This window comes from Amphimedon queenslandica, unplaced genomic scaffold, assembly GCF_000090795.2.
Source record: "Amphimedon queenslandica unplaced genomic scaffold, v1.1 AMPQUscaffold_13506, whole genome shotgun sequence".
Taxonomy (NCBI): Eukaryota; Metazoa; Porifera; class Demospongiae; order Haplosclerida; family Niphatidae; genus Amphimedon; species Amphimedon queenslandica.
Window position 1 is genome coordinate 284,280 of NW_003546258.1, and position 22,703 is coordinate 306,982.

Here is a 22,703-nt window from a genome sequence, read left to right on the forward strand (position 1 = left end):
CATTGGGAGTGTCCCGTGTGCTTATTAACACTGAGGGCCCCTCATCTTCTCTCCTGCTGTGGGGTCAAAATATGTCAGAGTTGCATTGAAGGAGTAAGAAAATATATTTATCATTATTATTATTGCACTGTTTTTGTTGCATAGGTTAAGAGTAAAGCTAATCCTTGTCCCAAGTGTCGTCATAGTGATTACTTCACGTTGCTCGATAAAGAAATGGAGAGACTCATCTTTGATTTAACAGTTTACTGTCCTTATACTGCTAGTGGGTGTGGCTGGACTGGAGAGTTGAGAGACCTTGATAAGCACATCAGTCCGTCAAAACAGGGAGGGTGTCTTTACGTTGAGGTTGAGTGCTGTCATGGGTGCGGTCAGAAGATGATGAGGAGTAGTTTGAACGATCACGAGAGGGAGACCTGCTCTAAGCTCCCGGTTGAAGTTCAGATGAAAGTACTTCAGGAAAGAGTCGAAAAAATGTGTACAAGACTTACTGAGGAACACCAGAAAGAGATAGCCTGCCTGAAAGCAAAAATATCTGAGCAAGAAAAGGAAATGTTAGCACTTAGAAGGACCATTGATAAACTAGTAGAAGACAACAAAGATACGTCATTCTATGCCACCATTCCTGTCTTCACTCCAAGTTTACTCTTATTAATGCCCAAACTACCCAATGGGAACATTCCAGGAGTCAGTTACTATCCACAAGATAAGTATGTGAAGATTAGCGGCAACTCCAAAGAAGAGATGGAAGCTCGTACGCAACAGTTCCTAACTGAGTTTGAGACGCTCCTCCCTCTCCTTCAAAAGGACAGCTTTGAGGTATTACCTCGTTTCCCAGCTGCTAATCTCGAGACAATCATTCGGTCTTGTAATCGTAACTTTAGAGCATGTTATGCTCTGAGTCGTCAAGACAGCGTTGATCTTATCTCAACTGATGCAGTAGAACATCGCCAAGCGAAGATACTCTTGAACGAAAAGCTTTCGGAAAAAATCCAAGTACTTCGTTTTCCAGGTGACATTAATTGTACTCTGACTCTTAGAGTTGGCTCTATTGCTGAAGAAGAAGTTGATGTTGTCGTGGTTCCAGTAGACAAGCATTGTTTAAGTGGGAGCTACAAGCGATTGAAAAGTTTCTTTGATTCGTCTTTGGGGGCCTCCTCATCTAGTCAATCTGAAGAAGTTCCCTTTGAAGCTATAGTACCAAACACTAGTACTAGATATAAATCAAAGAATTTGATACGCATACCTAATCACTCTGAGCTTGATCTTGGTCAGCATTATGATATTCTGACTGGCTGCATTGATAAAGCAATAAAAGAAATATTAGCCCACAAGTCTATCAAAAGCATTGCATTGCCTGCTGAGAGCTCAGGAAGGCAGGGAGCCTTTAAGTCTAGCTTTATTGTACCAGCAGTTATACAGTCAGTTAAGAAATTAGTGGAGGACAAATCTAATGCGGAGAGTGTTTGGTCTCTCAATGATATTAGGATTATCATTGAAGATGATCTGATGGCTTTTGATGAAGGCTGGTTTTATAGCTATGCCAATTATTTGTCGGCTAAATATCAACTGGAATAACTAAGGTATAGAGCTTATTTGCTTTATGTATCTCTTTTTAGACTCAAATTGACCATAACTGATCTGTGCAATAATATTTTTATTTTAAATGTTGTGTAAAATGTTATGCATTACAAAAAAATTTTGAAAAAGATTTAGTATTAAAACAGACTATTTATAATTTTGAGTGTAACTGATTTTGCCGCCAAATTCACACACTGACGTTTTGAGTGGAGTTCTGTTTGATGATTCCAATGGCTTCTTTAGCGGCTTTGACGATAACTTTCTAATAGAATTAGCAGGAGACACAACTCGGGATTTATCAGGAGTTCGTGGTGTGCTATTGTCCCATGCCAATTTTACGGATGGAGCAGATCTCTCAATAGGAGTATGAGGAGGTGATTCATGATCTGATGGGGGCTCTTCTGTCCCTTGAAAGTGACTGCTGTCAAATGCAAAAGGCATTAAGTTGTGTAAAAAGTCATCATCAAAGACTAGAGATCCTTCGACTTGATTATAGTTAGTTACCATTTCTCCTTCGGGGATAGAGCCAAGACTAAACCGTCTGTCATACTTTATTGAAGTAGAGGGTTTGTATTTCCCATGTGAACGGCTGTGAGTTCTTTGAGATGATAACTCTGATAGTACACGTAAAAACTCAACTGGATTGATAGAAGAAGCTGCTCCTCTTCCACTAGCATTGCTAACAGGACTGGCTAATGATTTTAGGTCATTTTCTGGTCCTACATCATGAAAGGTAAGTCCATCGAGTGACGTTGAACTACCATCTTCATCATTTGCATCATCTTTTGTAGTTTCCTTGAGTGCCTCTTCTGTTAGTACTACAACATTCTCTTCCTTTTTTTCTGTATCAATTAGTGATGGCATAGTTTCTGTTTGACCATTAATATCATTATAAGTCTCTCCATTGACACTCGTGGCCTTGTGAATGATCTTTCTTGTGTGTGGCATTTTGCTCTTGGACTTAGACTGCATTTGTTCAGTTCCTATTGCAATTCGAGTTGGAGCACTTTTAATCCTCACATGAGATACAACTCTTTTTGATGGACGACGGTTCGATGCAGAACTAAAAGGACGCTGATTTCTAGACTCTACATGACCCTCTGTCTTGGTATGACATCGGTACTGCTTTGGAGGATAATTCGAATAAGGATAAAGCTTGTGCGGCTTTCCAACTGGAGCGGTGTTGTGCTCAGCTTGGTTAAACGATATTTGTATTTTTGCTATCTTTGGTTCATTGCTTGAATGAATTGACTGTACTGCAGTATCGAGGCTGTCCATTTGAGTGATGCTGTCCAGTTGAGTGATAGAGCTACAGGTTTCACATGATAAACAACTGGTGGAGCGAGGAGGAGGAGGAGGAGGAGGGGGCAAAGAGAAGTTATTTCTACAAAGCCATTCATCATATGCATTTTCTGCTTCTTGTTTTCGTAGTTGGTTTTGTATTGTTTTGCAAAGGACCTTTTGCCTTTGGGTTTCCCTTTCTGATTGCAACTTTCTCTTTGCATGAATATCCTTCTCTCTTGCCCAGTGGAGTGCCCTAAGTAACCTGGCACACTCGTGGTTGCCATAAAGACAAGCAATGTCATAAGGTGTTTGATTCCTATCATCCTGTGCAAGAAATGTATTTTAGAAGTTACATGGTACATTGGCTAACTTTAAGAGTGAAATCTGCCTCATAGTCAAGGAGCAGTCTAACAATGTACACAATCCCTGCCTTGGCTGCTAAATGCAATACAGTCTGCCCATTGGAGTTCCTCCTATTATCAACAATGCTGTCTAACTCTTGTTAGATCTCTTCTTACTTGTTGCATTGAGCTCCTTGGCTCAGTAAGAGTTGCACACAGTCTCTAATAGCCTGGCCTTCATTATCTACACTGCATGAGGAGCTCAGCAGTACTAGATGAAGTGGTGTGTTAGCAGTGTACAACGTTGAGGAGTTTATGTCTAGTTCTTTGGAGATAAGGTACTTCAGTATAGGAATGTTTCTGGTATAAGCAGCCAAGTGTAGTGGAGTCAAGCCCTGTAGTGCAGAATAGACTAGTTTAGTATCGTCTATGCATCTGGGCCTTACCTCATTGTTGTAAATTTCATTTATTTCTTTCTTTGATTCTTCAACAGATGCTTTTAGCCAGGGAAGATCACCGATGTTACAAGCAAGGAGAATCTCATGCTCCATTATTATCTTTCCGTTACTATGGGGATGAATTTGCAAACTTTTCAGCCCCACCCAGTGGCATTGCTGCATATGCATGCATAAAATGCTTAATTAATTAATTAATCCAGCCCCACCCTCCCTTGTAAGGTCAGCTCAGATCTGCAGTCATGCAAGTCTTATCTGGTTTTGTTTTACTCCTGCTGGTTGCCCTCGTGGTTGGAGAAACCCGTCCAAACATCCTTTTCATTTTAGCAGGTGAGGCAAGCATGCTTGGTGCTCAAATGCTTAATACTTTATTTCACAGATGACCTTGGCTATGGAGATGTTGGTGTATATCCAAACCCAAACGACCCACAGAAAAGATTAATCACACCAAACCTCAACAGTTAGTAGCTTAGTCTGCACAAGTAATGCATGTATCAATATCTATTGTATTACAGGTCTAGCTGGGGAGTCCATGAGATTCACTGATGCTTATGCAGGAGCTCCAGTTTGTGCTCCTTCAAGATGTACACTAGTGAGTACAAGAGTAGCCTCTATATAACGGACACTCTCTATAGCGTACACCTCCATTTAACAGACAGTACATAGTGTACCAATTACATTTCTTACTGTATAAAATAACCTCCACATAAAGGACATGCATAACTTTCTTGGCCCAAAGTGTCCGTTATGTAGAGGCTACACAGTACATTTGTGACTATTGTTTCATAATGATGAACCTTTCAGATGACTGGTCGTCACACTGGTCACTGTACTGTAAGAGCTAATGGTGGGACGCTGAATTCTACTGATGTTACTGTAGCCCAAATACTCCAAAAGGCAGGATACTACACTGCATTAGTTGGGAAATGGGGACTAGGTAAGTGTTTAGATTAATTCAATTTTTGAGTTACATATAGCCATTTTTTAAAATGGACCAAAATCTGAAAAAAATACTCAAGGCTATAGTTTATGGTTTTTTCCAAAAAATGACTCCAGAATCACCCCAAATTTTTATTCCATTTAAAAATACATATTTATGCCCTTATGCTGTGTAGCAAGTTTGAGGTGATTCCGACTTCAATTATTCAAGTTACAGCCATTTAAAAAAATGCCAAAATTCTGAAAAATACCCAAGACTATAGCCCATGGTTTTTTTCCAAAAAATGGCTCCAAAATCACCCTAAATTTTTATTAAATTTTCTGATATGTATTGATGTCCTTATGCTATGTAGCAAGTTTGAGGTGATTCCGACTTCAATTTTTCAACTTACGGCCATTTTAAGAAATCATCAAAATTCTGAAAAATACCCAAGGCTATAGCCTATGGTTTTTTCCAAAAAATGGCTCTGAAATCACCCCAAATTTTTATTACATTTTCTGATACATATTAATGTCTTTATAATGCCTAGCAAGTTTGAGCTGATTCCGACTTCAATTTTTCAAGTTATGGCCATTTTAAGAAACCGTCAAAATTCTGAAAAATACCCAAGGCTATAGCCCATGGTTTTTTCCAAAAAATGGCTCCGAAATCACCCCAAATTTTTATTAAATTTTCTGATACGTATTGATGTCCTTATGCTATGTAGCAAGTTTGAGGTGATTCCGACTTCAATTTTTCAAGTTACGGCCATTTTAAGAAAATGTCAAAATTCTGAAAAATACCCAAGGCTATAGCCCATGGTTTTTTTATAAAAAATGACTCCAAAATCACCCCAATTTTTATCAGATTTTTTGATACATATTGATGTTTTTATGCTATGTAGAAAGTTTGAAGTGATTCCGACTTCAATTTTTCAAGTTACAGCCATTTTAAGAAAACATCAAAATTCTGAAATATACCCAAGGCTATAGCCCATGGTATTTTTCAAAAAATGGCTCCGAAATCACCCCAAGTTTTTATTACATTTTCTGATGCATATTGATGCCCTTATGCTGTGTAGCAAGTTTGAGTTGATTCCGATTTCAATTTTTAAAGTTATGAGCATTTTTAAAACGAGCCATTTTTTGAAAAAAGCAAATTGAGCAACTTCAAAAATTCATAAATTTGAAATGAGTTCAAAGTTAAAACACAGCATAAGTACATGTATATGTATTAGAAAAGAAATTTTAATGTAGATTTATATTATCGCTATTTTTAATGAAGCACCTTGTATTAGCTATTATAATCCATGCTACAACATCACACCTTGGTAATAATCATACATGAATATAGGATCTACTGATACAGTTGGATCACCAAACAACAAAGGATTTCATCATTTCTACGGCTACACCAGCCAAGAGAATGCTCATAATTACTATCCACCTTTCCTCTGGAGGAATGATGTAAATATAATTTAAGTATAATACAATTTACTGTCCAATGGTAATTGCCAATATAGAAACAAGTGATGTTTCCCGAGAACCAGAATGCATCAGATGCCAAGTGTGGCTCACCTCGCACTGAACATTGTACATGGGCTGAAGGTACGATGATAGACAGTCTATTTTTAGAACAGTAGAGGTTTATACGGTGTCTATTTTTAGATGCTTTTATTAATGAGACGCTTAACCTCTTGAGTGACATGGCTAATCAGACAAAACCATTCTACCTGTTTCTCTCATTCACAACACCTCATGCTGGAGCTGTTGGATCTGTACATAAACTTAACTTATTATAAACTTACCAATAGTATGTATTTATATAGGATGCAGAAACTGGAGTTCCTGGTCCAAGCATATTACCAGCTTACCAGTCTCTCAATTGGCCAGAAGTATGTTCATGTAATGAGATGGGAATATCACTTTAATATATAGGTTGAGAAATACTTTGCTTCGGTAGTTGAAATGCAAGATAAGCATGTGGTAAGTGGACAGCTAGCTTCAGTCTGTCCTTGTAGTGTTACTTATTTTAGGGTGAGGTCTTGCAAGCACTTGACAGCTTAAAACTTAAAGAGAATACAGTCAGTTTACTTCATCGTGATAATTAGATCACTTATTTTTCAAGGTTGTATTCTTTGCCAGTGACAATGGTGCTCACAATGAAGGGTAAGCAAGGTGGTATCATTATCCAATGACTTCCTGCTTTGTTATTTTATAGTGGCCACAGCTACAAGTTTTTTGAAAGCTCAGGACCATTGAGAGGTTATAAAAGAAGCCTACATGAAGGTGGAGTTCGCTCTCCATTAATAATTAGATGGGTCAGTTACTCTCTAATCATTCACTGAACTGTATCACCTAACATAGCCTGGAGTTACTGAGCCCAATAAAATTTCTAATCAACAGTGGGGATTCTGGGATTTCCTACAAACTGCAGTAAGTTGCTTGCTAAACTGTTTCACAGCTTGCTCACATCTTAAAGTGTTAACAGTAATGTGTGTTTTTTTAATTACAAGTATGTTTTTTAAATTAAAGGCAGATATTGCTAATGTTGATCCATCACTTCTACCAACTAACCTTGATGGATACTCTCTAGTACCAACACTGCAAGGAAAGCAACAAGACCAACCAAAGTGAGTCACCAGTTACTGACTGACCATGCAAGTGATGCAGTTATACTTTAAAATGAGTTCATATCTCATTGACTATACAATAGATACAACTATCATGAGTATTGTCATCCTAATGAAGATCATAAAGGATATGGACAAGCTGTACGCTTCGACAACTGGAAGGCAGTGAGGTTAGATTTTGCATGATTTATTGTTAAACAGTGACATCATTACAATACTTGTGTATATATATAGGTATGATGAGAAGGAAGCTGTAGAGTTGTATGACCTCAGTAATGACCTAGGAGAAGAGACTGATGTATCCTCTAAATATCCTAGCATTGTTAAGAAGGCAGTTAGTTACATTGAAGAGGCACACATTCACGGTGATGATTGTATTATTGGTGAAGGTCCAGACACTTTCCCAATGATGTCACTCATTGAAGCAAAATCCACCAACAAATACCTTTAGCTACACATGCACATTATTAAACAGATAACTACTATGCTACCTGCTACCTGCTACCTGTTGCAAGCTAATTGAGCTGAAATGCTATTTTAACTAAATTCAAACAAATAAGAACAGTACAAAAGCTATATTTTTCCACACACACACAAAAGACACACAGAAAAATGGTTTGTTTTTCTGATAGGATAGTGTCAAGAGTATTATTGTGTACTCTTGGTCGTGTTTATCTTGATTGTGCTTCTTTCACACGAGAAATCAGTCAAACTGTCATACTTAAGCACAAGCTCCTCTGGTTTCTTTGGAGTGAAAGTTGTAAATGATGGTCGGCGCAAAGTCCATCTCCTAGTTCGTATTTCACGTGACACTAGCAAGTCAGGCAGTGAATCATCTTCGCCGTTGCTCTTCCAGTAGCCATGTTTCTTGAGCAGATTCAAGCAGCCATAAAGTGTATAAAAAAGGAGTGCAAAGGCCAGGCAAGTTGCTGGAACGTAAACCAGAAACAGCTGGAAATCAGTTACAATCTCTAAACTTGTTGATCTGGTTTGCACCTGAGTTTCGTGATAGCGGTACATTGTTAGTGTATTCACAATGACCATTATGAGGAATATCCCCGTATCAATGTGATTATGAAGTTTTTTCTTGTACGGCTGCACCCAAGCATGCAAGGCAAGCATGAAAACCAGAATAACCTCTGTTACCAAATATACCTCAAACCTACTGTTGTACAGGGCAAAGGTACCACTAGCTACAGAGCGATATATGAGGTAAAGACCTGCAAAGAACCGGTATCTATCTTTAAAGCAACCCTGGAATGTGTCAAGGAATGGAGAGGCGAGTTCTATCCTTTTGAAAACCCACCGAGTCTTGGCATAGTTGAGTACCTTTTCCGGGAGAAACTTATAGCCAAGAGGCTGAAGGAGAAGAAATAATGTTGGGCCAACTACCATTGCAACGAAAAAGAACATTGCAAGAAGAGCATATGGTAAGTGTTCGTTGCTCAAATACTCAAGGTTTCCCATTCGAAATACTCTTGCAGCATGTCCCCTATGACCCATACCATTGGGCATTGCTATATTGAGTATCTTGTAACAAGAGTTACAGCAAAGACCGTACGAAAGGACTAGGAAAGCTGAAAGACCTTGTATGAGCGAGGCAGAGTTGGTAATTTTGGATTTGAAACAGAGCAGCTGTATCTTGTAGCAGCAACTGCACCTCATTATTACCACTAGTAGTATCACTAGCATCAATGCAATAGTAAGTGTCAGAAATTTAATGCTAGTCACTTGGAGAAAAGTCCATCCTTTGGAGAAGCAGAAAGAGAGTGGCTCTATTGTGAAAAAATCAAAGTTAAAAGGACTGTAGAGAATGTGCAATACTTCCAATGCCCTCTTCTGGTTTTCTTGTTCTATTAAAACTGCACCATTTGCCTCAAGGGAGAGCGAGTCAAGCATCTGAGCAAAGAGAACGTAGCCATTAAGATAACCTGACGTGAAATTGAGCCTAAACATTATCACTATTGAGAATATTATGGTAAGAGGCAGAATCTCTGAGAGAATGTAAAACAATACTCCAAGATGGCAATATGTGTCTGGGCCACATCTATAAGTGTATGAGTGATAATAGACAGAGTGTCCTTCAATACAGCTCCCACATATAATCCCAGTTCTATTTCTGCTCCTACACATGATGACATCCAGTTCAGTACTAGAGGGATTTGATGGAAGGTGGATCTCAGTTCCATTCCCAGTGTCACAGTATCCCAATGGACATGTGGTGGTGATCAGTGACTCGGGGCGTGTATCGTTAACTGGTATGTATCCAACCCAGTATCCTATATAGGCAAGTGCAGAGAATGCCGTGTTGTCGCATGCATAAATCCCAATGTAGCTCCAACTGCCATTTGAGATGGAACATTTGCAAGTTCCATTATCATAATTGAACCCCGGGGGACAATTAGAGAGGGTGAGCTCCATCTTGAAACTTATGTTCCTAAAAAAATATGTTCCAACAGCTAGAGTGACATTCCTTTCTGGTCTTCCAAACAAAGTAAAGTGATAGTTATATGTGTACAAGTGCTCAAGTCTACAGATATCTCCATCGTTCTCATCATTGTTTAGTATCATTCCTCTTAGAGGGACAGTTTTGAGGCGGCTACCAACCTCATCGACCATCACAACCGGGAGCTTGAAAGCTTTTCCTGGAATATAGTAAATACTTGATTTGTTGTTATAATCAAATGAAGTTCCTTCCGTCGCTACATGATATGAGAACCTGCTCCCATTAAAAGAAATACCAATGCATTTTAAAATTTTTTCAGGCGACAGTGTTGTCATGCTGCTGCTGGAACAACAGAGAAGGCTACATGGCTGGAGCGAAGAAGAATAAATTGAATTACCAGAATTTTTCATTGATCGATTGTCCTCAAATACAAAAGTTGCCTTTCCTTCGTCAGAATTACATGGAGGAGGATAAGTGTACTCGATGAAACAGAGACCAAACTGATGCGAAGATAATTTATCGATTGAATAATCGTTAATAGCGCCACCATCATTGAGGGCATTGTTTGATGTGAAATTGAAACTTACACTTATTCCCACTTGTATACTTGATAAACCAACCAGTGCGATAGCCCCACCGTAATTCCCTCTGTTGGAAAAGAAGCTAATATCAGTGTCATTAGCTATCTTGATAATGCTATTCACAGCATAAATTGCCGTACCATTGTTGTGCATGAATTGAGTATTGCCCCCAAAATGAAGAGTGAATAGTTTCATGTATATTGTTCCAGAGCCTCTCTGAGTCTGCTCCAAAGCTGGCTCGTTATAGCTGAATTCCATAAGACTCTGCTTAATATGATTATACTCAAATAAGCAATCAATGAACAGAGGCTCTGGCAGAATGCTATTAGTTGTGGGAAGGTACTCAATAACACTGCACATTACAGCTGAACCTGACATTCCTTCGTTCTCCCTCCAAATGCAATCTATAAATTTAAAAGAGTTGTTAAGGGATTCCTCGTTGCTGCTGGAGAACAGAAGTACACCGCCTCCAACTTCTGCAGAATTTCTTTCAAAGAGAGTACCAGATATCTCTATTGCATTGTTTCTTGGTGGGGCTTCATGAGTTTGCATTGGGAAATAGAACCCAATGTTTATTGCTCCACCACTCTGTTCAGCTCTGTTATCATGAAAATAACTCCCAGAGAGGAAGACTGTGTTGTTGTTTGATGAATCTTGAAAGTGAAGGTAAAGCCCTCCTCCGTAGTTGTACGCATTGTTAGACGTAAAATTTAAATTTTCCAAATAAAAAACGTTATATTTTGCATTTCCCCTGAGAAAAACACTTAGTCCTCCTCCACCTTTCCCCATCCCTCTGAAACTCTTACCTCCATTATTTATCCTTAGGTGACTATTTGTCATAAGCCTGGATGCATTGTTACCAATAAACCTCGTATCTCTTATGGAGTAATGACTGTTAATGTTATTGGTTCTTTTTGCAGCTTCGTCCGATGTGCACAGCGCAAACCAATCCGGAGAGCAATAAGTGAATTCAATGTATACACCATTACCTCCTGAGAATGACTCTTTCTTGCTTACTGCGTTATCTTTAAATTCACAATTTGTTATGTTCACGACTCCATTGCAGTCAAAGAGAGTGAGTCCAGTTCCTATACTGCTAACAATTCTTACATAGCTAAGATCAATGTCTGTGCAGTTAAGGAGATAGAGAGCAGATCGAAACAGCTGAGGATGGTTTGAGGTGCTTGTATTGACGCTTGTGCTGCTTTGGAGTGCACCACAATTGAGAAATGACAAACCTCTCAGCGATAAAGAACTAACACGAATAAATTTTATACCGTAGCCTGTGTGGTTAACTCCAAGTGGTATGGACTCGCAAGTAATGATGGTATTATTCAGCTTTGAATGGAGTCCTATTTGATCCTTGTATGATAAAGAAAGACTCTCACTCATGCTCAATTTGCTTGCTTTTATGTAGAGCAGTGTCCCATTTGTTAGGCTGTTAAATAATGTCTGTGTCAAGCTAGTATTTGCAATATTGCTGTTGCAGGTAACAGGGTCATCAGTATCATGAAAAGAGGTATTTCCGGTTGATTCATCAATGCAGACAACATGAGACCATTTCTGTTCCACTCCATGTAGAAACTGGAGTCGAAAGAAGAAGAGAAATAGCAAGGACGTGTATTTCATCTTCTCTGCCCCTCTCTCTCTCTTTCTTATTATAAAGTAAACAGTTTCAATTTGGCAACGAAATTTATCGGAAATGAAATAAAAAGCAAATCTATAGCCAAAACAATGAGGCAATTTTAACAGAATCTACACACATAATAAATAACCATGTATAATAATAAATAACAAGTAATAGCATAGACTAACTGATCATCACTGTTCATCATTCTCATGTCCTTGAGGATAGAGTGACACATAAGGTGGAGGGGGTCGATCTGGGACTTGAGGGCGAGGAGGCACTGATGGAGGAGGGGGACGGCTTGGTATCAAAGGGCGACTGGGAACTGATGGAGGGACTGGTCGATCAGGAACAGGTGGGCGGGAAGGAGGAGGAGGCCGACTTGGAGGAAGAACTTTCTGTGAAGATATTTCTGAAGCACTACGAGGTTTAGCCGAGGGAGGTAGTGGGCGTGTTGGAGCTCCTCCTCCTTTTACAATAGGCTTTCGTGAGATGACTGGCGAACTGGTCGATGATTTCATTGGTGGAGGTCGAGGTGGGCGTGTCGGCCTAACTAACGGAGGAATGGGATCAATATCAGCGTGATTGGTATCACATGAATCAACATGTATTGTTGGCGGAGACTGATCATCACTGGAATCAGAATTATGCTCATACTGATCAGAGTCTTCTAGACCACAAGCTTTAGGTGGTTCTAAACCTTGCATCACAAGACCTTCGTCGTCTTCATATCCATTATCATCCTGTTCAAGACCCTTTTCATTAAAATCACTAGGCTCCAGACCCCCAGCCTCGCATTCTTCATCTATTGGTATCTTTTGATCGTCTGAATAAGAAAAAGAAATTAAAATATTCTACAAATACTGTATTTGCATACTTTCATCTCCTGAGAAAATCAAAACTTCCTCTCCTCCTATTTCGTCAGCTTCACCGTTTTCAGTATCTAATTCAGCAGCTGTCAACAACTGGAGGCTATTTCCGGTCCAGTCAGTCATACTCACTTCACTGAGTTTAACTTCAACCGCTACACCATTGACCTACATAGACACACAGTACGTACATGTACATGTACATGTACTGTCATATGATGGCAGTTGCTTTACCTCCTGTCCATTGAATGAAACAGCATCAATTGCTGACTTTGCTGAGTGGAAAGTCACACAAGTTTCCTCATCAGTGACTCTAAAAAAAACAAGAGATAATTAATACAAGGTACTATTGACTGTAGATACACATGTACACAGTAATTAAATATTCTTACCTAACTAATACAATAGTCCCGTATTCATTCAAAGCCTTCACAAGTTGTTTAGTGTCTATTGAATTATAGTCCGCTGACAAAGGCTTCACCCTAACTGTAGCATCAGCTGGACCCATGTCTTCTAAAACTGTCCCCCTTACTCTCTCTCTCTCTTTCTCGTTTATCCTAAATACATCAATCTCAAAGTAAGCTATGACAGGTCTGTGATCAGACGTCTTTAGCTCTCCTCTTCCATAGTAAAGGAGTCGGCCAGGGTTCCACCAGGAGAGGGACTGGTGTCCGCTAGTTAACTCTCTCTTGTATACTTTACCGACGGAGCTTGGGTGACAATCGCTTTCCTCTAAACAATCAAAAACAATTATAATGAGTCGAAGTCCGTGCATGTACATGTATCGCTGTTACCTAAATCATTATCAGGTTCATCATCTCTTAGTCTTGCTATGGCTCTCTGGTCAGTCACTGGAGGGAGGAACGACTTCCTTTGCCAGAGTATCCTGTCACACCAGGCCGGGACACGACACTTTTCACTAGTATCATAATCATCACTGAACTGATCGTATTTGTATGTTGGAGCAAACGTTAGGTCTCCTTCAGCAAAACCAAAAAACACCTACAATGTACAATAATTGCTCATATTATTGTTACTATTAATTTCATACTTTTCCAAGCTTCTTTTGCTTTGTTAGTTGATCGTGTCTCACAAGTTTGTCCCATTCTTCTTTACTGATGGCATCTTTAGCAATACTTGATGGAAGATCAATCCGATAGTTTAGATCACCGCACCAAAACACATAATCATGACTACTGATAGTTTGATTCTAAATAACAAGAAATACATTATAATAATAATAAAAATTGTAAATAATACAATAGATCTTGCATGTGTACAAAATATTTAATATACATCTACATGTACATGCATATTACATGTACATGTACATGTACACATGTACATGTACATGTACTACTCTTTCTTTGTCTTACCATTGGGAACAGCACTTTACGATGTATCTCAGCAAAGTCCTGATTACGCTCAACTATTTTAGTTTGATGGGCAGCTAAATGGCTGCACACGAAGCAGAGTGAGGTACTGTGGAGTAATAGTCGTATAGCCACGCCTCCTTTATTACCAGCTGCACCCCCTATACCAGTCTTGACGGCAGACACGCCCACATCGCTAAAAATATATTAATTAGTGGGTGTGGTTTTATGTCACTCACCGAATGAAAGGAATGAGGTGTGGCCTCACAAATATGTACAAGCACACGCCCACTAGTTGCTCGGCAGTCAGTAACGAATATTCATGATCACGTGAGAGGACGTGCTGTAGCTCTGCCGCCCAAGCATAACGATTTGATGAACTAATAGAAACAAAATGTATTGATGTATTACATGTAATAAATATACATGTACTGTACATGTACATGTACAATATAGCAAAGTTTTTTATCATTAGAATTACCATTCCTTCTCTCACTGTTTCTCTTACTTTGTTGATACAAGATTTGAAGTCGTGAGTGCAACTAGTTCTTGAAACCCGATAGCATAAACATCAGCAGGCGGTATGGACTATTCACATAACAAAACAATAAAATATTAATAATTATTATATTAATAAATATAAATATTAATATTAATATTAATTATTAATTAATTATACAATAATGCTATTGTTGCCGTCTTACTTTTTTTCCTGATAGCACAGGTGCATCCAAGAGCCAGTCATGCATGGACTCTTTCTTGAGTGCTATGCTCCTCATTTGCTTTCCTCCATTGACGTTCCAAGTACCAACACAAACACGAAGCTTCTCTGTACTAGTGTACTCCTGCCATCTTTCTGTTAGTGATTTACGTAACGGTAACGATGCTAGCATGAAAGAAGAGAAATGATTATAATAATCACCATACAAATGCACATGTACATGTACAATATACATCTACTGTATACATGTATGAGAAAATGCAATAAAAATCTGCGATGATTCCAGAGCCATTTTTTGAAAAATACCATGGGCTATAGCCTTGGGTATTTTTCAGAATTTTGACATATTCTTAAAATGGCCGTAACTTGAAAAATTGAAGTCAGAATCAGCTCAAACTTGCTACATAGCATAAGGACATCAATACGTATCAGAAAATGTAATAAAAGTTTGGGGTAATTTCGGGGTCATTTTTTGGAAAAAACCTGTTGACTATTCAGATTTTGACAGAGTGGCCTCTGATGCCCACATTGGTATTTCTTAGATTTATTCCTTTTTTTATTTTTATTCTATTATTATTATTATCATTATCATTATTATTATCAATATTATTATTATTATTATTATTATTATTATTACTATTATTATTATTATTATTTTTCCTTATCACTTTGTGTATCTTTCTTTACCTTAACCAATCTTTAACCTGTTCTTTGTTTTCTTCCTTATATTCCTTTCCTTAACCTACATGTTTATTTCTACCCTTTTTCATAATAAATTTTTTGAGGGCTCTGTTCCCTTTTCAACTGGGCTATAGCCTTGGGTATTTTTCAGAATTTTGACGTATTCTTAAAATGGCCGTAACTTGAAAAATTGAAGTCGGAATCACCTCAAACTTGCTACATAGCATAAAAATATCAGTATGTATCAGAAAATGTAATAAAAATTTGGGGTGATTTCGGAGCCATTTTTTGGAAAAAACCATGGGCTATAGCCTTGGGTATTTTTCAGAATTTTGACGTTTTCTTAAAATGGCCGTAACTTGGAAAATTGAAGTTGGAATCAGCTCAAACTTTCCACATACTGTACATGTAGCATAAGGACATCAATACGTATCAGAAATAATACTATTGTACTATGCTGTCATAAACACATAAAGCTCATTGTAATGGTGTTAATGTCTTACCAAGGAGGTCAGCAGGTTTTAGTAGGTTCCTAGTTTGTATCCCAATCTCTCCAACGTACCCATTGAGGAGGAGCAGATCAATGGCCTCCTGTTTGCTGCTGTCCATGAAATTATTAACAATTGTTCTCTGAACAGAGCGAGCGCTGTTACGCAACTTGCTAACCTTAAAAATAAAAATAAAATTTAAAAATAATACATGTACATGTACATGTACACATGCATATGCAGTATGAACAAATAATACAATAATTAAAATAAACAAAGAATTAGTACTGTGCATGTACAAGTGTGTAAAGTCATCAGGTATTACTTTTGAAGAGCTGCCCAGTGCTCTTGTGCCTGCGTATAGCTTGCTTATGTTGTCTCCATTTTGCATCCAGAATCTCTCAAATATTTGCTTGAAACGAGAGAGAACGTTTACCTTTGAAGACAGCTTAAGCCCATCCAACTGCTGTACTAACAACTGGTTAAAACAAGAGAGACATAACACCACACACAGTACATGTACTGTACATGTATAGCACATGCAAATGTAATACAGTTAATAATACAGTAAATGTACGTGTACATTGAAATTGTGCAATCAAGACATTGTGTCAAATTACCTGTTGCCCAAACATGGCTTGAGAATTATTTGATCTATCCAAACAGTCAAGACAGTTCACCCTCAGGACTCCAGTCTGAGCACTCACCACCTCCCCATCTGTCTCCAGGTAATAGGAACAAGTATCAATAAATCTTGAACACATTGGCAGCAGTATAGTCTCCAATGCTTCGTTATGTTTCGGTCGACAGTGGCCATGATAGTCAAACTGGACGTATTCGGCTGCTCCTGGTACTTCTTCCTCGAGGTTTCTCAAGTGATCGACATAGGCCTCAGTGAGGAGGGGCTCCATGTCACGATTGCCTAATAAATCAACGCAGAGACATGGGCCATACTGGCTTAGCAGACTCTCAAAATGTCTAAAAGAAAATAATAAAAATGGTTAATCTACATGTACATGTATGTACATGTACATGTACTACTACACACATTGATACAAATTGTAATGAAGCCAAGCTCTTACTATGACACACATCCTCTTAACCTTCTCTCTAGTATCATAAAGTAGTACTCGACTACTCCCTCCCTCTCTCTCTCTCTCCCCCCTCTCTCTCTAACTCCCTCTCTTTCTCTCTCTCCCTTTACCTCACAAATGCAGCGTGTGAGCAATGAAACCCTCTTGATAGTCTGATCCTGTTAGTACCAGTTTGTATTCCCGGTTGGTCCCAGAACACAGGGACTAGTCCTCTAACTTGAACAAACGAAGCGATGGCTTTATCGATAGAGAGGACCTGCTCTGTCTCCACAAAGTTGGCAACATTGCCTTCATCATTGAGCCCTCTCACATTAAATCTGATCAAAAGGATGAACACAAACAGAGAGAAAGCCATATAAACGTACAATCACTGAAGCACATAATGAAAGCAGAGGATTACATACATGTACATGTACATGTACATGTACAACGTACACAGTTATGGTGGTTAAAATAATTTTAATCACCAAACCTTTTTTAGAAAAGCAATCAACCAAAATATATCAAAATGATACAGTATCAGTATGTTATTAGGGCAAAGTAGTCAATGTTACCTGGTTCCTGCTCTTTCACAAGAGACTCTTGATATCAGACAGGCCTTCACTTGCTTGTCCCCAGCATAGACGGTCTGTATCTGTACACTGCCACACATAAGAGGGGTCACCCATCTATCAGTGTTGACAGCAAATCTCTGCAAATATACGTATAGGCTACGATTCCTATGAATAATAATAAAAGTAATGATAATGTGTATATGGATCTAATGCATTTTGAAATTAAGATTGCACTGTTCCAGCTGTTGTATAATGATACTCGGTGTGTTTAGCATACATCATGACCTTCTGTGCATGCAAACTGATCTATGTTGGCATAACAAATGAAACTCTCAGGCCCAGTGGTGTACATATGACAAGTACATTATGCACATGTTACCTAACACCGCACATGTTGTAGATGTGTACATTATACGGTGCATGATATTGTAAATACACATAATTATTAATAATGTGTCAACATGTTATGCTCTTATTTCTCAATGCCACACTCCTGTACATGTGTAGTTCCAAGCAACCATTTCATTCAATATCCTGTTAGACACATACCAACAGAACTGTGACGTAGTCCCTCCTCTGTTCTGACTCCGGGAAAGCAAAGAGAACAACCCGCCGTTTTGTCTCTCATCGACAGAGACAGAGAAATAAAACTGACCCGAAGCGAGTAACTTCCCCATTGCAACGACACCTTCATGAACAGAAGGATTGGAGTGGAGGGGGACCATGACCGTAGAAGTGATCTGGTAGACTTCGGTGTTCGATATGCGTCCCACTTGATTGCAGCCGGTCACTAGGACTATGTAGCTAAGAGATTGGCCAACTTGGAGGACGCCTAGCAAAGCATAAGCTGTATTGATGTCGGGGTATTCCTTCCTAATGAGATCAGCCTCTGATGATCCTAACAGACAAAAAGAAGGATTCATTGACAGTGCATAATATGAAAGAGCTAGTGTCAATGTACTACTCGTCTTTAGTTCTTACTGAGTAGAGCGAGTGATCCGGATTCAAAGAGAATAGCTTCCTCTGGAATGTGTTTGGATTCCAGTAAGACGCTTCTCTTCGGGCGCCATCTTTTAGAAACTTTAATGGACTTGTTTAATACCATGACCTCCCATTAGCAGCTACGGAGGAGAAAGAAAAGAACAGAGGGAGAGAGAGCGTCTTGCAAAAAGACTCAAAAGAGTGGGAGACTAGAAAATGAATAAATCTGTGGGGACACGCCCAAATAATTTTGGGTGTGGTCTGACCCACCCATTAACATGTGGGCCCAAATGGCAACAAGAAGATTATCTTTTCTTTTTGTAAGGAGCTACTGCAGCGAGGGACCTCAAAGCTCAGTCAGATTTGATGATGAAAGAGTCCAAAATTATATATCATTGTTGAACGGAAGAGATTTCAACAAAGTATTCTCCCTGAGGAAAGGCGAGGCATCTTTACCAAAGTTTAAACTCATGAATCGGGAGATGGTGAAGAAGGTCAGTGCATTTTTGTAATTTACTGCTTTCGAAAAGGTTTGGAGTAGTGGGTGTGGCTGGTAAAAATAGAAGGATCCTTGAATTTAATTATTAATAATTGAATATTAATATTTAAAGCACCGCCTCTTCCTTTAGGCATATTTTGATACAATGAAACGTTGCGAAGAGCGATTAAAACCTCCACCAGTTGTAGAGCAGAGAAAGGACCTAGGAGAGGAGATATCGACGGACCCTAAATTAAAAGACTTTGATGATTCTAAATGGGTTTTTACTGACATTTCTATGGGAATAGAGGACAAGGTATGTTATGTACTTGTATGTGTGTAGCTTTAGGTTTTTTGAGTCGAAAATTCTTTTTTTATGCAATTTATGATTCGTATACTATAATCCGATGTCAAAATTGATAAAAAATTTTTAACGATGAAAATTTGGAACTACATGTACAGTGTACCGTAGCTATTTTCTAACAATCTCTTTTGTCCCTCCTAAGGATCGTTATATCGTAGTTCGTGAGCCTTCCGGTACCCTTAGACAAGCGACTGCTTTTGAAAGGGACCGGCTCTGCCAGACCTACATGCCAGCCCCCGGAAGGAAGATATGGCTACCAACACTCCTTACGAAAGAGGAGCTACCTTACGCTTTAAAGAGAGTAAACGTACTGCACATTCTTGATCTTGTGTGTGCTCAGTGTCCACCTGATTCACCTGATTACATTAGAGTACAGGAAACTGCTTACGAGTATGTACGAAGTCAGGGACTTTATTCCGAACTCTACTCTACAAAGCATTATGGCGGATTGATATGGTATCTGGTCCAGAAGGATAAGCTCCTGGGTTTGATCGGCTTTTTAGTCAGCAAAGAGAAGTAAAGTGAACCTACTAATAATGATAATAATATTTTTATTGTTGTTATTGTTTTGTTATTTAGATTAGGAGATGTTGAGATATTGGTTAAATTATATTGTCTGGTTCATCCTGATACAGCAACTGAATCTATACAAGAACTAACCGGAGAAGAAATGGTTAAGGTACATCATAATGCAGTGTAACCTTCCCCTTTTAAAGGGAAAAGACATTCCCCAAATGATAGTTTACTTTATAAATGAGCCTCTATAGAAAGAACATCATACGTGTTCTTAAAGTGTATTAAAGTGTCCTTTTTATAGAGGTTTTCTTTTACTGTACTGTATATGTATTTACTGCTTCAAACTCATCATGGGTTGTTATAAGTGTGGAGTGTTTCCTTGTGAAATAATAGTGTGAATAAGTTAGTGTGAATTGGTTTCATTTAGTACCTCTAGCTGGTTGATTGCTGATTCATTAATACCCTTTATAGTCGTGGTGAGAAAATTGGCAAAAATTATCACAATTTGATTGATTTCCATGCTCAGTTTTGTCATGTCTTACTACATGACACTAGTATGGGCAAGTTTTAATTTGGCATTTTCGCCAATAATAATTCACTGCCAAAATTGCCCATAAATATTTTGATATGCATAACAATTTGATGCATATCTTTTGTTCAAGTAGAGTTTCTGTGAGCACAAAGGCTACTTGACTATTCTGGATTCTTTATCAAAAGAAAATGACAGCTCATCTGAGCCAGTAACTGCTACTGATACTGTTTGACTGTCTATTGTATGTATATTATTTAATATTTGTAATTATACTACAAGCTAAAACTGATCAATAGTTATTGCAATAGAATTTAAAAATGCACGCCAGAATATTATCTACTCTTGATGGAAGCATTAGTGACATTACTCTGTTTGGCTACTTTCTTGGGCTGTTTACAACCAGTTTGGCTGCTTTATGATTACAGAGCAAGTTTTATTGTTATTACTATTTATAATAAACGAAAATAATGATAACAGACAAACAAACAAGATTTCATACACAAAGTAGTATCTCTTATAATGCGCAATAAATAAGTTAATCATGTGAAGACAAAGACATCAAAAAGACAACGAGAGAGTCATAAGTAACAGAAGAAGGAAGAGGAAGAATTGCACAAAAAGATTTCAGTTTAGAGAGAAACATAGAGAGAGAGAAAGAGAAGATGAAATTACTCTTTAAAACTTTACCTAAAAATCAAGTGAATAGATGAAACACATGTAGCAGTAGGGCAGTGTGGCTTACCTCTTCTTTGGTCCTGGCACACCACCATGCAGCCTTCCACCCATTCCATGACCATCATCACGTTTATCATCACGCTTATCATCTAACGAAACAAGAATAGATACAATGAATCAGAGGATCTGATAGATGGTACAATGGATTACCTATTGCGGTGGGTCCTGCAGGTACGGTACTGCTTGAGCTAGTTGAAGCAGCTGCTTTCTGTTTTAAGAGAGTCCAGTCAAAGGTGTAGTCATACTGATGATTGAGAGTGCGAAATAAGATACGGAACAACTGGCGGAGATACATGTAGTCGGGTGACTCCTCGAATCTAAGACCGCGGCAGTAATTTAAATACATGGCAAATTCAGCTGGAAAACCCTATAAGAACGAATGAGAGGACTAGAGGAGAGAATCAAAGTCTATTCATGTGTTCGTGTTCACAACTAAACTGTGTCACAACTAAGGGCCGCTTTGGTTTATAAAGCTACCCATAGCTGCCATGACAGTCATAATAAGAGCCAATGAAGCACATTTAGACAAAACATGTTGAGGGAGAGGCCACAGATAACATAATAAAAGTCTTGATGAATTGGAAGAGCAAGGAAATCTCACCAGTTGGAAGTACACGTACAAGCTTAATGAATAGGAAATGGAAGACTATCACATAACCACCTACATGTACATGTACATACATGTATACTAGTACTGTACCTTGCAAAGAATTTCAATGGGAGTAGAGAGCTTCTTCTCGCTAATCTTTTCATACTTCTGTTTCTTTGTGGCAGCCTGCGTTAATTGTAACAAAATAATTAATAATGATAACAGTATGTCAATAAATACTAATGGTTATAGTAATACTACTGTACTATGACATCAACCATCTTCCATTTACTCTATAGCTGTCTGACAATGGCAAGTGTCCCATTTCACAACTTTTACAATCAAATCAAAATGGGAAGACAGGACGTGTCTGTATCTGTGAGAAGAATTATTAGTATAACTACATGCCAACTGCCAACTATGAGCTGATTAGGTACACTGGACATAAAATGCCTGACAATGCACTGTCATTAAGTAAACCACTTTGTCCCGCCTTTCTATGTGTACCTTATATCAAATTGTCCCAATATGTAGTCATTACATCTGTCTTAATTCTTTAACGAAAGCTTTTAAGAAGTACAATGTACATGTACAAGAAATGGTCTCCATTATGCATTTAAAGCATCATACATTGGCCTCATTGTCTTTCAATGCTACATAGTGTACCCTCCATTACATAATCATATCTCATGACAGAACTGACTCTTACTCTTATTGGTTTCAAATTAAACGATGACCACACATAGTGCAGTATTGTATATGTGTACAAACACATATTAGTGATATTAGATGTAGTGTATATATTATACTATAGTACATTTGAGAATTGATTATGTCAAATTATAAGAATGTAAACAAAATTTGA

General features: G+C 38.3%; 6 protein-coding genes across 6 annotated transcripts in view; 3 read left to right on the forward strand and 3 right to left on the reverse strand.

The window, feature by feature from the left end:
* Window positions 1-6: 6 nt before the first annotated feature.
* On the forward strand, window positions 7-1,725 carry LOC109593763 (uncharacterized). Its single transcript, XM_020008822.1, has 2 exons — window positions 7-93; window positions 145-1,725. Exon 2 carries the CDS (start codon window positions 214-216, stop codon window positions 1,573-1,575), a length of 1,362 nt encoding a protein of 453 aa, XP_019864381.1. The 5' UTR covers window positions 7-93; window positions 145-213; the 3' UTR covers window positions 1,576-1,725.
* Window positions 1,719-3,815, reverse strand: LOC109593762 (uncharacterized). The gene is made up of 4 exons (XM_020008821.1): window positions 3,650-3,815; window positions 3,381-3,598; window positions 3,233-3,335; window positions 1,719-3,186 (listed from the first exon to the last, which is right to left on the reverse strand). Exons 1-4 carry the CDS (start codon window positions 3,752-3,754, stop codon window positions 1,726-1,728), a joined length of 1,887 nt encoding a protein of 628 aa, XP_019864380.1. The 5' UTR covers window positions 3,755-3,815; the 3' UTR covers window positions 1,719-1,725.
* A 48-nt stretch (window positions 3,816-3,863) lies between these two features.
* LOC105316618 (steryl-sulfatase-like) lies at window positions 3,864-7,785 on the forward strand. Its single transcript, XM_011411657.2, has 16 exons — window positions 3,864-3,988; window positions 4,038-4,118; window positions 4,174-4,250; window positions 4,463-4,595; window positions 5,931-6,043; window positions 6,100-6,184; window positions 6,245-6,354; window positions 6,406-6,471; window positions 6,515-6,562; window positions 6,613-6,660; window positions 6,705-6,745; window positions 6,798-6,897; window positions 6,944-7,012; window positions 7,112-7,209; window positions 7,293-7,379; window positions 7,444-7,785. The coding sequence occupies exons 1-16, from the start codon at window positions 3,901-3,903 to the stop codon at window positions 7,658-7,660; spliced, it is 1,461 nt and encodes a 486-aa protein (XP_011409959.1). The 5' UTR covers window positions 3,864-3,900; the 3' UTR covers window positions 7,661-7,785.
* A 4,128-nt stretch (window positions 7,786-11,913) lies between these two features.
* LOC100638418 (synaptojanin-1) lies at window positions 11,914-18,832 on the reverse strand. Its single transcript, XM_020008823.1, has 17 exons — window positions 18,625-18,832; window positions 18,193-18,541; window positions 17,644-17,808; window positions 17,200-17,406; window positions 16,616-16,973; window positions 16,321-16,473; window positions 16,011-16,173; window positions 14,810-14,991; window positions 14,614-14,693; window positions 14,345-14,485; window positions 14,109-14,301; window positions 13,784-13,942; window positions 13,527-13,734; window positions 13,125-13,464; window positions 12,967-13,045; window positions 12,741-12,900; window positions 11,914-12,689 (listed from the first exon to the last, which is right to left on the reverse strand). The coding sequence occupies exons 1-17, from the start codon at window positions 18,746-18,748 to the stop codon at window positions 12,058-12,060; spliced, it is 3,693 nt and encodes a 1,230-aa protein (XP_019864382.1). The 5' UTR covers window positions 18,749-18,832; the 3' UTR covers window positions 11,914-12,057.
* Window positions 18,833-18,860: 28 nt separating this feature from the next.
* LOC100632992 (28S ribosomal protein S22, mitochondrial-like) lies at window positions 18,861-20,836 on the forward strand. The gene is made up of 5 exons (XM_003383847.3): window positions 18,861-19,118; window positions 19,254-19,418; window positions 19,609-19,982; window positions 20,046-20,145; window positions 20,648-20,836. Exons 1-5 carry the CDS (start codon window positions 18,903-18,905, stop codon window positions 20,744-20,746), a joined length of 954 nt encoding a protein of 317 aa, XP_003383895.1. The 5' UTR covers window positions 18,861-18,902; the 3' UTR covers window positions 20,747-20,836.
* Window positions 20,837-21,005: 169 nt separating this feature from the next.
* Window positions 21,006-22,703, reverse strand: part of LOC100638544 (casein kinase I-like) — a 3,990-nt gene continuing 2,292 nt past the window's right edge. The window contains 4 exon segments of the mRNA XM_020008824.1: window positions 21,006-21,201; window positions 21,257-21,338; window positions 21,400-21,616; window positions 21,950-22,103. Of these exon segments, the coding sequence (XP_019864383.1) occupies window positions 21,198-21,201; window positions 21,257-21,338; window positions 21,400-21,616; window positions 21,950-22,103 (457 nt within the window). The 3' untranslated portion in view covers window positions 21,006-21,197.

Coding starts and splice junctions, on each gene's coding strand:
- LOC109593763 (XM_020008822.1), top strand. CDS start 214: ATGGAGAGACTCATCTTTGATTTAACAGTTTACTGTCCTTATACTGCT.
- LOC109593762 (XM_020008821.1), bottom strand. CDS start 3,754: ATGGAGCATGAGATTCTCCTTGCTTGTAACATCGGTGATCTTCCCTGG. Junction 3,336..3,380: donor CAAGGAGCTCAATGCAACAA/GTAAGAAGAGAT, acceptor TGTTGATAATAG/GAGGAACTCCAATGGGCAGA. Junction 3,187..3,232: donor AGGCAGATTTCACTCTTAAA/GTTAGCCAATGT, acceptor TTTCTTGCACAG/GATGATAGGAATCAAACACC.
- LOC105316618 (XM_011411657.2), top strand. CDS start 3,901: ATGCAAGTCTTATCTGGTTTTGTTTTACTCCTGCTGGTTGCCCTCGTG. Junction 6,355..6,405: donor ATGCTGGAGCTGTTGGATCT/GTACATAAACTT, acceptor GTATTTATATAG/GATGCAGAAACTGGAGTTCC. Junction 7,013..7,111: donor GGGATTTCCTACAAACTGCA/GTAAGTTGCTTG, acceptor TTTAAATTAAAG/GCAGATATTGCTAATGTTGA.
- LOC100638418 (XM_020008823.1), bottom strand. CDS start 18,748: ATGGTATTAAACAAGTCCATTAAAGTTTCTAAAAGATGGCGCCCGAAG. Junction 14,486..14,613: donor TCAAATCTTGTATCAACAAA/GTAAGAGAAACA, acceptor TGTTTCTATTAG/TTCATCAAATCGTTATGCTT. Junction 14,302..14,344: donor CACCTCATTCCTTTCATTCG/GTGAGTGACATA, acceptor ATATATTTTTAG/CGATGTGGGCGTGTCTGCCG.
- LOC100632992 (XM_003383847.3), top strand. CDS start 18,903: ATGTGGGCCCAAATGGCAACAAGAAGATTATCTTTTCTTTTTGTAAGG. Junction 19,119..19,253: donor ATCGGGAGATGGTGAAGAAG/GTCAGTGCATTT, acceptor CTCTTCCTTTAG/GCATATTTTGATACAATGAA. Junction 19,419..19,608: donor CTATGGGAATAGAGGACAAG/GTATGTTATGTA, acceptor GTCCCTCCTAAG/GATCGTTATATCGTAGTTCG.